The following is a 12,789-nucleotide window of genomic DNA, read 5'->3' as shown; positions in this document are numbered from 1 at the left end:
AGTAACAGGGTTTGGGGACTGACTGATTGGATATGGGAGATAAGGCAGAGGGAGCATTCACTAAATTATAAATTATTTGGGCATTCACAAAGCGGAACAAGTTTGAAAGGCTAGGAAGTTATGAATGTGATTTAGGACAGCTTAAGTGTTAGTTACTCAGGAGATATCCAAGGGAACTGCCTACTAGGTGTACCTTACATACTCTGGGATTATTTTTAATTATATAAAACATCAAGTTTAGGAAAGTTTCACAAGTAAACATCTGATTTGATAAGCACTACTCTTGTGATATATTGTGAAATAGAACATTTATGTTCAAATAAGCCATTAAACAGTATTCCAAGAGTTGCCCAAACTTCCACTATGGCCATGGTTAATCAGAGCATTTCAGTGTTGCTAGAGAAAAAAGTGTATACTTGGTCAATACCCACTCATTTGATGGTTGGTCTTTTGGTAGTTTAGAAATAACTTGACAATTTTTGTTGAAATTCAATGGATTATTTAATTCATATTCAGAATTTTCCATATTGAAATGGTTCATTAATGACCAAATTGATGGAACTTAAAACTCACTAAGTTTGCAGAAGAAACAAAGACTATGGAAGATATTTAAGAATAGCATTCACAGTCACAACAGAGGAGTTATCAAAAATAAATACACAAAAAAATTAAAAACAAAAAAAAGCACTCTATGGTGTAACATAATTAATACACAGAGGGAAAAAGTGCTGAAACCTGAAGGAAGGAAATTATATGTGATGTGTGTGTGTTTGGAAGAAAAAGGTACAGGTCATAATGAACCACTGTTTAAATATTAGTTATAAAATAACACTACACTTAAAAAAGCCAGCACGACACCTACATTATAAATAGAAACCTGCATGTAAGAACAGTGAGGAAATCCTCTAGTTACCTGAAGTGTAGTACAACTCTTTATAAAAGCACATATACGTTCTAGTAATCACAGCTTAGAAAAAAACAACTTGGAACTAGTCATTTGAAAGCTGCAAGTTTAAGGAGGCACTTGGGGAGGCTCAAATTCTGCTGATGAATTTTCCTGGCTCATTTCAACAGGCGTTTATCAGTAAGGTCCCTAACCTCCTAAAGTCCACAATCTTGTTGGGGAGACAAACACAAACAACTCTAAAGAGGACTTGCTAAATATGTGCCAAATATGTATGCTACTGGCATTCAACAAATAACGAAATCACACCAAACATGCCTCAAATTATTCAAATCTTCCTTGTCATCAATCTGCCAAAGACAAAGAAAGTACAGACAATGTTGATGCTTGAAATAACCTAAGTATTCTCACTGAACACTTCCTTATTATAGAATATAAATGATTTATTGAAGTTGATTCAAATGCTTATAAAGCATTTTAAGACTGATCCAAAAACGGCAAGCAATGTGAGAATTACTGAATGAAATTACATGGAGGCACAAGAAAGCATTTTACCTCTCCTCATTAGAAAGGAAATTTAACAAGTTATTATGCCCAGGAATCACATTCAAGAGCTTGTGACTAAAGAACAGAGCAAAAAGACCTAACTCTACCTGACTCACTCTATAACCCCAACTCTAAAGCCCTTTCATGCTTCCTTGACAGCTTCTGTAAAACATACAAAGCACACTCTATATACTTATACACAAGTGAGGAAAGAGAATAAAATAGGTGTTATACCTTTGATAGGACTGACTGGAAAAGGGATATAGAAATAAATATATTTTTTTGTTAGTTTAACAGTAAGTTTATAAGCTCTTTTGCAACATTAAGGTATTAAGTGCTGAATACAGTATTAATATGGAATTAAGTCACACCAAACCAACTTAAAAAAAAATATTTTCAGGACTTGGTGAAGTGCTAAGTCCATAGCAATAATACATTTTGGTACACAGCCATCACTCTACAAGCAGAGAGTAAAGATGTTTTAAGGAAAACATCAATATAACTTACAAATATTTTCCCAAAGACAGAGCCCAGAGTAAAGTTACAGGCCCAAATAATTTGTACTCTCTTTAAGAACTATGCTTATGTATAATCAACTCTTAATTACTTAAGCTAATATAGACAGAGTAAATTTTTACAAAATCCCTCTACATAGCTTAGCTTTGGTGTGCTTTTTATTTATGTAACATTTAATTTCCATAGGCCAATATTGAAGTTCCCGAGAACCCAAACCAACGAGGGCAGGAGTCAGGGAGAACTAGATTAAGTACCAAGGAAAAGACAGGGCCGAAATATTTGCTACAAAAATATATACTTCAAGGATATACTGTTCATTCCTACTTACAAGCGACTTGATATAATTAGCCTGGTATGACCAAATAAAGATCCAACATCTTATCTCTTTATAGTTCTTTAATTTTATATTTCTTGCACTAGATTCTAAATTTTATACAAATGTAAAACTAGAAGAAAATGAAATCTGGAAAACTTGTTACCACAATCACACGTTTTGAAAAGTAACACTCAAGAGAGAGAGAAGGTTAGCTGGGCGTACAAGCTTCACTTCTCCACAGATGCCTCATGAATTTCAAAGTGGTGAAAACCTACAGCATATACTCAGCAGATCAGATGAAAACACTGACACTTCATTCACAATAACAGCCTTTCCCAAACTTCATAAAGGTTCCCCCAAAGGAGCATGTGTTTTACTAAGGATGGACTTGATGATCCCAGCCAATTTAGCTAGTCATAAACAAGAATAAAAAGATTAAACCATAATACCGGGCCCATTAACTATACAGGACTGTAGCCAACTATGTGTATGTTAATAAAACCTTATTCCACGCTAAGAACTAAGAGTTCAGAAGGAGGCATCCAAAAAATGGACTTTATTTCATATGAAAATAGCCCCTCAGTCCTGGAACGTTTGAATACCATGCATTCATACATTCCAAAAACATTTCTTGAATGTATTTTCTGGATCAGGCACTGGTGCTAAGACAGGAAATCTAAGTAGGTTTCAAAACAAAAGCAAAGTAAAACTTCTTGTGATTCAACGCCCCCAGTCTACTGTTAAAAGTTGTTACACCACTACCAATAGGCTGAAGCCAATGTTACTTGCTAAGAGAGAAATAGAAGGAGTTGAATACCACCTTGAGCCTCTGAAACTGCTGCTGCCCCTGCACTGGTGCAACTGGTGGAGCTGGATGAGCATGACTCTGGACCACCTGGCCTCCATGGGGCTGCACAGCTGTTGGGTGATGATGGCTGCTATGAACTGCTGCTATGGTGGGCCCATGACTGCCGGAGCTCTGTGGAACGGCTGAAACCTGGAATGGACAAAATACAGATAAGAAGCTTCAAGCTTTACGCATTCTTCCCCAGATGCCTCTAAAGAACATGCACACATATCTTTGCATACACAAAGATAATCAGAAACTCAAATTTCCCACAAAAGGGAACTGGTGAAATAAATTATAGCCCACCCAGATTACAACAGAATTCTGCAGCTATTAAAAATTATATAGCTCAGCACATCTCAAACTATCTGTGGTAAAGGACAAGTTTTTCTTTTTTCTTAAATTCCAATCCATCATGGACCACTACTTTTATAAAATACAATAAAAATGAATTACTAGAAAAGTGAGATAAAAAATACATAAGCCCATAATTTTCATTACTAGGTTTTACAAATATAAAATTACAATGTCCAACTGCTATAAAAGTTTCTAAACATGCTTCATTTCTGTACTTATCTCATTACAGACTAGTACGAAAGTATTCACATCAGCCATCTGTGGACCACAGTTTGAATAGCACTGATATAGATGCATATATATCATTTAACATTTAAAAATGTTCACAATCCATAAACTGAATGTACTCATGTGTTGCATATGGATTTAAACTTTTAATTTTTTAAAAAGCACATTACAAAGCAGTATATATAATACATACACTAAGGATAAATTAGGAGTTTGGAATTAATATGTACACATACTATATATAAAACAGATAACCAACAAGGACCTACAGTATGGCACAGGGAATTATACTCAGTATCTTTTAATAACCTGTAATGGAAAAGAATTTTAAAAAGAATATATATATATATATATATATATAAAATTTTTCTGTAGCACTTTGCTGTACACCTGAAACTAACACAACACTGTAAATCAACTATACTAGAATAAAAAAATTCTTAGTCAACACTCAGAAAAAAAATACAATTAAGATTTTAAATCCTAGACAACAAATATATAGTAAAATGTTAGCATTTTATCTTGTGGTAGTAGGATTAGAGAAGATTTTTATTTTGTTTTATTTATGCTGCTTATCCTTACCTGCTACTAATTTTTTTTTTTTTTTTTTTGCCGCACTGCACGGCTTTCTGGATCTTAGTACCCCTACCAGGGATTGAACCTGGGCCCTGGCAGTGAAAGCGCTGAGTCCTAACCACTGGACCACCAGGGAACTCCTTTATTTGCTACTTCTAAAATTAAAATTTTAAAATTTCTTCCAAATCGTTGGTGGTTTGGCCTCAAACATATTTCTTTTTTATTCTCTCTTGTCCTCTTATAAGTTTAAGAGTAAAATAAAAGCACAAGCCCCTTTCCTTCTATTTCTGTTGCAAGAAATGCTATATAAAATTTCCAAAGCTTTTAAAATTTTCCTATTTCAGAACTGTTAATCACTGCAGAAGACAACTAAGGACAATATACCTGAGTTGCCACATCTCCAAAACAAGGAGACCGAATAACATGACACCTTAAAACAATGTAAGTTGCAGGGCTTCCCTGGTGACGCAGTGGTTGAGAGTCCGCCTGCTGATGCAGGGGACACGGGTTCGTGCCCCGGTCTGGGAGGATCCCACGTGCCGTGGAGCGGCTGGGCCCGTGAGCCATGGCCACTGAGCCTGCGCGTCTGGAGCCTGTGCCCCACAACGGGAGAGGCCACAACAGTGAGAGGCCCGCGTACCACAAAAAACAAAAAAAACCAATGTAAGCTGTGTACTACAACTTAAGAGAGAATGTTTTTTCCCCAAGTCCCCACAGATTTATAAAGATTACCCTGGGCAGAGCGGAGGGTGGGAAATACAGCAACTATTTACAAATCCACAGAAACAATAAACCTTAGGAGTAAAAAGAAACTATTTAGACAATTCTAAAAGCTCTAATATATCTCTTGCAAGAAGAGTTATTATTCTGAGCTTCTATATTCCAACATGCATGTGCTGGACAGGTTTTTACAAGACTTAATTGGAGTTTATAAATATTTGAGATGGCTGGTTTTATAAGAGCACATTATAGCTTCCAGTTTAGGAATAAATGTAACTCTCCCCAGTGTAGGAAAAAGTCCTGAACTAGTTCAGATAAAAGTAATCACCCAGGGACTTCCCTGGTGGTCCAGTGGTAAAGAATCCACCTTACAATGCAGGGGACGCAGGTTTGATCCCTGGTCAGGAAACTAAGATCCCACATGCCTCGGGGCAACTAAGCCTGTGTGCCACAACTACTGAGCTCGTGCGCCTCACCTAGAGAGAGAAAACCCACACGCTGCAACGAAGAGCCCATGTACTGCAATGAAAGATCCAGCGTACCACACGCAGCCAAAAAAATAAATAAATAAAAAATAAATAAATCTTAAAAAAAAAAGTAATCACCCAAGGGAAACACGCAACTTTTCTTTCCTCTAAGTCCTAACCTAACGATTTGATCTGTAGCAGTCCTCCGACTGCTGCACCCAGTCCCATATGAAGGCACTATACTGCTTCAAGGGGGACTCCAAAGGAAGAGTGACACCTAAGGAATTACCATTTCCTATTTCACCTGGGTTTCCCTCTTCCTTGATTGTTTTCTTATAATAAATTCCTAGAAATTCCATTTCTAGGTAAAAAAATAACTAAAGAATCTGACACAAACTGTCAAATTGCTCTCAAGGAAGATTATGCCAATTTATGTTCCCAGTACCAGCCAAATCTTTTTATTTTTTTAATTTTTACTTTATTTTTTCTGGCCACACCACATGGCTTGCGGGATCTCAGTTCCCTGACCAGGGACTGAACCCAGGCCACAGCAGTGAAAGCCCAGAATCCTAACCACTAGGCCACCAGGGAACTCCCGTGCCAGCCAAACCTTTTTAAAAGTCACTAATAACTTAGGTAGAAGAAGGCCTCTCCAGACTAGTTAAATAAATTATGGTTCAGACTGACCTGGAATGGAATATTATAAATGCAATGATTTTTTAAAAACTTACTTGGATCTATACACACATTCAAGTGGAAAGTTGTCCACTATATATTAAGTGAAAAGAACAAACAGTAGAACAGTATACACTGTATGGTCCAAATTATGAGAAGAGAGAAGTGTATCTAAATAATTAGGCAGGTAAATAAATATATGCTTGTATATGCATACAAAATTTTGGATACCCGAGAAATGCACCAGTGGGATAAAGTCTGAGGGGTCAGAAGTCATATTATATCATTTTTCTTTAAATGGTGATATTTATTTTCATATAATTAAAAAGGGCAGGGCTTCCCTGGTGGCGCAGTGGTTGAGAGTCCGCCTATCGATGCAGGGGACACGGGTTCATGCCCTGGTCCGGGAAGATCCCACATGCCGCGGGGTGGCTGTGCCCGTGAGCCATGGCCGCTGAGCCTGTGCGTCCGGAGCCTGTGCTCCGCAACGGGAGAGGCCACAACAGTGAGAGGCCCGCGTACCGCCAAAAAAAAAAAAAAAAAAAAAAAAAAGGCAAAACACAAATTTCTTCCATTTTTACAGAACAGAGTGAACAGACAAGAGATGAATGATCAGTTGTTGATCAGGATATGCAATAGCAATATAGAGTGCTATGTAAATATAAATAAATTGGTACAGCTTTGGGACTTCCTGGTGGTGCAGTGGTTGGGAATCTGCCTGCCAATGCAGGGGGACACGGGTTCAATACCTGGTCCAGGAAGATCCCACATGCCGCAGAGCAACTAAGCCCGTGCACCACAACTACTGAGCCTGCGCTCTAGAGCCCAAGAGCCACAGCTACTGAGCCCACGTGCCACAACTACTGGTGCCCGCATGCTCTAGCGCCCGCGTGCCTCAACTACTGAGCCCACGTGCCACAACTACTGAAGGCTGCGCACCTAGAGCCCATGCTCCGCAACGAGAAGCCACCACAATGAGAAGCCTGTGCACCACGACGAAGAGTAGCCCCTGATCGCCACAACTAGAGAAAGCCCGTGCGCAGCAACAAAGACCCAATGCACCAAAAAGAAACCCAACAACAACAAACTGGTACAGCTTTGAAAAACAATTTGACATTACCTGCTAAGGGTGAAGATGTGCACACCCTATGACCCAGTAATCCGTCTCCTAGGCACTCAAGAAACTTCCTACCGTGCCCTCAGACCCACTGAGTGGTCTGCAAAAACAAAGAGCTTGCACCAGGATGTAAACCAACTACTTCACACAGTTGTGCTTCACAACTAAGCACACTGTTTAATTCCACTGCCGTTTTAAATTCCTATAGCAAAACCCTCTTGATAAAAAACGTAGTGCATTGACTTACATTCTGTTGCAAGCTTGTCTTGTCACTGTGAATTGCCACTGTGAGTACCACTGCACTAGGAGAACCTAAGAACGTTCACCACAGTTCCTGTCTAACAGGAAAAGTCTGGAAACAGCCTGATAGTCCATCAACAGAAGAATGGATAAATTAATTGGATATATTAATATAATTCATAACTAAATGAGAATGACTCACTCAATTGGTCACATACTAAATATGGGTAAGTCTTAGGAACCACACTGAGTGAAAAAAAAAGTGAGTCAAAGAAGAAAATATATGTTTTCATTTATATACAAGTTCAAAAATACCCAAACTAAACAACTTTATTGTCTAGCGGTATAAACAAAATGATTTTATATAGCACAGGGAGTTCTACTCAATACTCTGTAATGGCCTCGATGGGAAAAGAACCTAAAAAAGAGTGGATATATGTATATGTATAACTGATTCACTTTGCTGTACACCTGAAACTAACACAACATTATAAATCAACTATACTCCAATCAATCAAAAATAAATAAATGATTTTAAAACACGAAATAAAGTCAAGGGAATAATAAACCCAGAGTTCAGATTAGTGGCTACCTCTAAAGGGAGGGAAAAGGAAAAGGGATCAGGGAGAGACAGTGAACTTCAAAGGTCATGACAACATTTTTTTTTTAAAAATGTGCATGGTAAATACACAAGTGTACACTGTTTACATTATTTTTTATACCTTACATATATCTCATAAATAAATTTTTTGTTGTTGTTGTTGTTTTTGCGATACGCGGGCCTCTCACTGTTGTGGCCTCTCCCGTTGCGGAGCACAGACTCTGGACGTGCAGGCTCAGTGGCCATGGCTCATGGGCCCAGCCGCTCCGCGGCATGTGGGATCTTCCCGGACCGGGGCACGAACCCGTGTCCCCTGCATCGGCAGGCGGACTCTCAACCACTGCGCCACCAGGGAAGCCCCCATAAATAAGTTTTTTAATATCTGAATGTTTAATAAAAATTTTTTAATTGGGTAAAATCACCAGTGTTCCTCTTTCACCCCTAGTCCCTTGATGGGCTCCAGTTTACCTGGTAACTGGGTGTCACAGAGTACTGAATTCCTGTGGCTGACTGCATGGTCTCAGACACCGCTTCATACACAGGAGGGGCAGGGGCAAGCACCCGGTGCTGGTGAGGAAAAGCCTCTGTGCTACCAGGGATCCGACGCTGCTGGGCCGCATACACCGGTGACTCCTGGTCATCCAAACGTCGCTTCATTCTGCACTCATGCTCAGGGATGCACTACAAAACCTGTAGAAATGAAAAGCAATGACATGCAAACCAATTCGCACTCCAATACAATGTGTACAACCAGTCACCCAAACTGGTATAAGCTCAACTCCCAGAATCAATGATTATCTACTTCATCCTAGAGATAATCACTGGGTAGTTTTGTGCACGCTGGTGCACACACTCCCAACAGTGGACAGATTATTATAACTGAAAGACAAAATTTAAATAATAACATAGTTTGAATTACTCTGGTACTAGAGTTGAAAAATAACCTCCAATTTAAAAACACAAAGATACACCTTTCTTCATTCTCTGGTTTTGTCAAGCGTCATCATCCCTAACATTAATTATATTATTCACATGCTATAAAAACATTCAAGTGTTTCTTCCTAACTCCTCTCAAAAGCTAGCACTATAATTCCCGTCTACTTTGTAAAATATGAATTGTTTCAACAATTAAATGGTATCATGGTAAGAACACTAGGCCAGGAGTAAGAAGACGATGGTTCTAGACTTGGCAATTTAAGAAACTATGTACGCCTCAACAAGTTCCTCGTTCCATGTGAGTTTGTTTCTCCGAAAATAAAATAAGATTGAAATAGACCATTGCTAAGGTTTCTCCTGATTCTAACATTCTTTAATCCTAAAGTGATTCCAGAATCCCTTAGTTTAATAATCTCCCTGTAGGGGAACACTTCCTTTCCTGCAGCACACAAAAAGTCTAATAAACACTATGGCCAGGAATCCAGATGGGTCTTCTCAGAGCTTTTCCAACATCGGTATCATTAACATAAGCATATCAATACGAAAGAATGCTCCAGTCATCCGAAGACAAAATAGGGCCAAGGCCTACCAATTTTTGGTCACAAAAAAAACTTTAAAAAGACACCACTGCTGTGGTAAGATTAAAAATACAGTAACAGATCTCCAAGCCACTCCCTCTCCACCTAAAGTAAGGCTCTTTTTAAGACTGGGGGTGGGGGGCTTTTACCTACTTTCTACATCCACCCATACCTTTTTTCTTCATTCCCTGGGACCGTGCATGCTCTGAGGGGAAGCAGTCCTCACAAGGACTCCTCAAGGCTGCTTCACCCCTTCTCCGTCCTCACCATCATCCTCAACCTGCCTGCCACTCGAATGCTCAGCCTTGAAATAGTGTCTTGGGTTTTTCTCACACCTTACAAACCTAAGTTAGACTCTGACACAGAAGCACAACTGTTTCATTTGCAAGCCAGCTATTTTCAATGTTATCTTTCTGTAAATCGCAAGCTATAAATATCCTTTCTGTTGACTATAACTTATTTATTTACTTATTTATTTAGCCACGCTGTGCGGCATGTGGGATCTTAGTTCCCCTACAAGGGATCGAACCCACACCCCCTGCATTGGAAGCGCAAAGTCTTAACCACTGAACCACCAGGGAAGTCCCTATTGACTATAACTTTAGATCAAAGGACTAAGTCTCCCAAATTTCTATGAACACTCAATCTCAACCTACTTGGGGATAAGTCTAATAAATGGACAAGACTGAAAAGTCTTAAAGACTTTTTGGCTGCTACTTCTATGTATACCCATGATCTAGATCACAGTTTGTTTTTGGGTTCCACTGGCTTGAAACTTAGATGCTTAAACACATCTGAGATTAATCTCTGGAACCAAAAGCCAGTCAATACCTCATAAATGGAAAACCAAATTTAGATCAGAAGAGCACAGCATAGGACTATGGAAAAAAACTAAAGTACCTGTCAAGACCTGGATTCTAGTCCAAACTCTGACTCGAAGCTGTATAACTTTGGTCCTGCTTCCTTACTTGCAAAAGGATGTAATTAGACTACCTAGTGATTGCCAAATGCTGGTCTGTGGAGAAGTCTATAGGAAAATGAAAAAGAGCGGGGGGAGAGGGGATTGCAGTGAGTTTTTCATAGGTTAAGTATTAAAGAACTATGCTTTACTCTGAGATCATGTCCTATCTTTTAGCTATTAAAATATCATTTGTTTTATAAAGTGACTGTGATTCTATAAAGTATTTAACTTCATTTGCCTCTACAGAGTTTGCCTTCCAGACCATCTCTATGACACTATAGAGACCGCCCAGGGTCTGCACTTTCTCTGAACTGTACTTTACTTCTTTAACAATAACCACTCTTAATTCTATTCCCGAAGTGGTTCTCAAATCAATTGCTTCTTCTCTAGCCATACAGACACGCCCTCATTTCAAGACCTTATCATCCCTTACCTCAATTGTTACCAACACCCTCCAGCCTCTCTCCCATCTAGTCTACCCTCTACACTGCTTTCAAAATGGTCAGCCTCAGGACTTCCCTGGTAGTCCAGTGGGTAAGACTCCGCGCTCCCAATGCAGGGGGCCTGGGTTTGATCCCTGGTTGGGGAACTAGATCCTGCATGCATGCCGCAACTAAGGATCCTGCATGCCGCAGTGAAGATCCTGCAAGCTGCAACTAAGACCCAGCGCAGCCAAAATAAATAAATAATAAATAAATATTAAAAAAAAAAAAGTTGGTCTCAAATACAAATCCAATCCAGCTGTAAATCCATCATCTTAAGTGATGGCTTCCCATCACTTAAGAAAACAATCCAGGAATTCCCTGGTGGTCCAGTGGTTAAGGTTCGGCACTCTCACTGCTGAGGGTCTGGGTTCAATCCCTGGTCAGGGAACTAAGATCTCAAGCCGTGCAGCACAGCCAAAAAAACCCAAAAACCAAAAACAAACAAACAAAACCCCCCCCAAAACAAAACAACAATAACAACCTAAATTCCTTAACTTGGCCTTCAAAATTCTTCCTTACTCACTGGGGGGACAATTTAACTTACCAATTACATCCTTTCAGTCCCCACCCTATCATCCAGGCCTGTCAAGTGTCTTCCCACTCCCCTAAACAAGCCTCAAGTCTATAAGCTTCAAGGTAGAGTCCTTTTCAACTGTCACATTCCAGACACTCATCACAGATGCTCAAATACTGTACATGCAGAAGGGAAAGATAACATAGTTAACATAATAACAGCATATACTGAATGCCAAGCACCATTCTATACAATTTACCAATAATAATTTAATGCCTACAACAACCCTATAAGCAAGGTACTACTATTCTCTATGTTATAAATGAGAAAACTGAAACACAAAGATTAAAATTGCCCAAGGTTGCACAGCTAAAAGGCAAAGCTGGGATATGAATCCACAAAATCTGTCTCCAGAGCCTGGATTCTTTTTTTTTTTTTTTAATTGAATACAGAAGTATATCCTTTTTAAAAAATTAATTAATTAATTTATTTTGGCTGCACTGGCTCTTCATTGTGGTGTTTGGGCTCTCTAGTTTTGGCGTGCGGGCTTCCCTAGTTGCAGTACGAGGGCCCTAGAGCGTACAGGCTCAGTAGCTGCAGCGCATGTGGGCTTAGTTGCGGTATGTGGGATCTTAGTTCCCCGATCAGGGATCGAACCCAGGCCCCCTGCATTGGGTGCGTGGAGTCTTAACCACTGGACCACCAGGTAAGTCCCCAGAGCCTGGATTCTTAACTACCTCACTATCCTGCCTCACACAGAAGAGGAGAAAACAAGGAGGAAAGAAGAGTTCCTTTATTTATTTAACACACACATGCATTGAGCAACTTCAGCTTTAACGTCTCACACACTTAGCTCATTCATCCCTTCTTCAGCCTCAACCCAACAGCAGGAATGCTTTGGCAGCACTCATCCATTCAGTTAGCAAGTACTCAGGGAGCAGATATGAAGGTGGTAGATGATCTCAGCCCTTGCCCTAGAAAAGCTTAAAAACTAGTTGGAAAGACCATATACAGCCTCACTAGTATTCAAAGAAATATAAAGTAAAACGATTTCCCAAAGGAACTGCCAAAAATTAAGAGAATGATGATATTCAGCGTAGGTGAGAATGCAGGGAAACACTACTGGTGTAAGTTTTAATTGTTATAGACTATTTGGTTGGCAACTTGCAGGCTTTTATTAAATTTTTTAATTAAATTGAAAATGT

General features: G+C 39.4%; 1 protein-coding gene across 5 annotated transcripts in view; it reads right to left on the bottom strand.

Annotated features, from left to right (window-relative positions):
* The window catches only part of SIN3A (SIN3 transcription regulator family member A), a 64,069-nt gene that overhangs the window by 37,947 nt on the left and 13,333 nt on the right, over window positions 1-12,789 (bottom strand). For 4 of the 5 annotated variants that reach the window (XM_004276327.4, XM_033440103.2, XM_033440101.2 and 1 more), the window contains exons 2-3: window positions 8,579-8,800; window positions 3,103-3,279 (exon numbers count right to left, since the gene is read on the bottom strand). In XM_004276327.4, the coding sequence (XP_004276375.1) occupies window positions 3,103-3,279; window positions 8,579-8,767 (366 nt within the window). In that variant the 5' untranslated portion in view covers window positions 8,768-8,800. Of the gene's footprint in view, window positions 1-3,102; window positions 3,280-8,578; window positions 8,801-10,524; window positions 10,652-12,789 lie in introns of all 5 variants that reach the window. The other variant, XM_033440100.2, reaches the window with a different exon arrangement.

Source organism: Orcinus orca, chromosome 2 (assembly GCF_937001465.1).
Source record: "Orcinus orca chromosome 2, mOrcOrc1.1, whole genome shotgun sequence".
In the NCBI taxonomy this organism is placed as follows: domain Eukaryota; kingdom Metazoa; phylum Chordata; class Mammalia; order Artiodactyla; family Delphinidae; genus Orcinus; species Orcinus orca.
The sequence above is the reverse complement of the archived record's forward strand: the minus strand, read 5'-3'. Positions and strand labels throughout refer to the sequence as shown.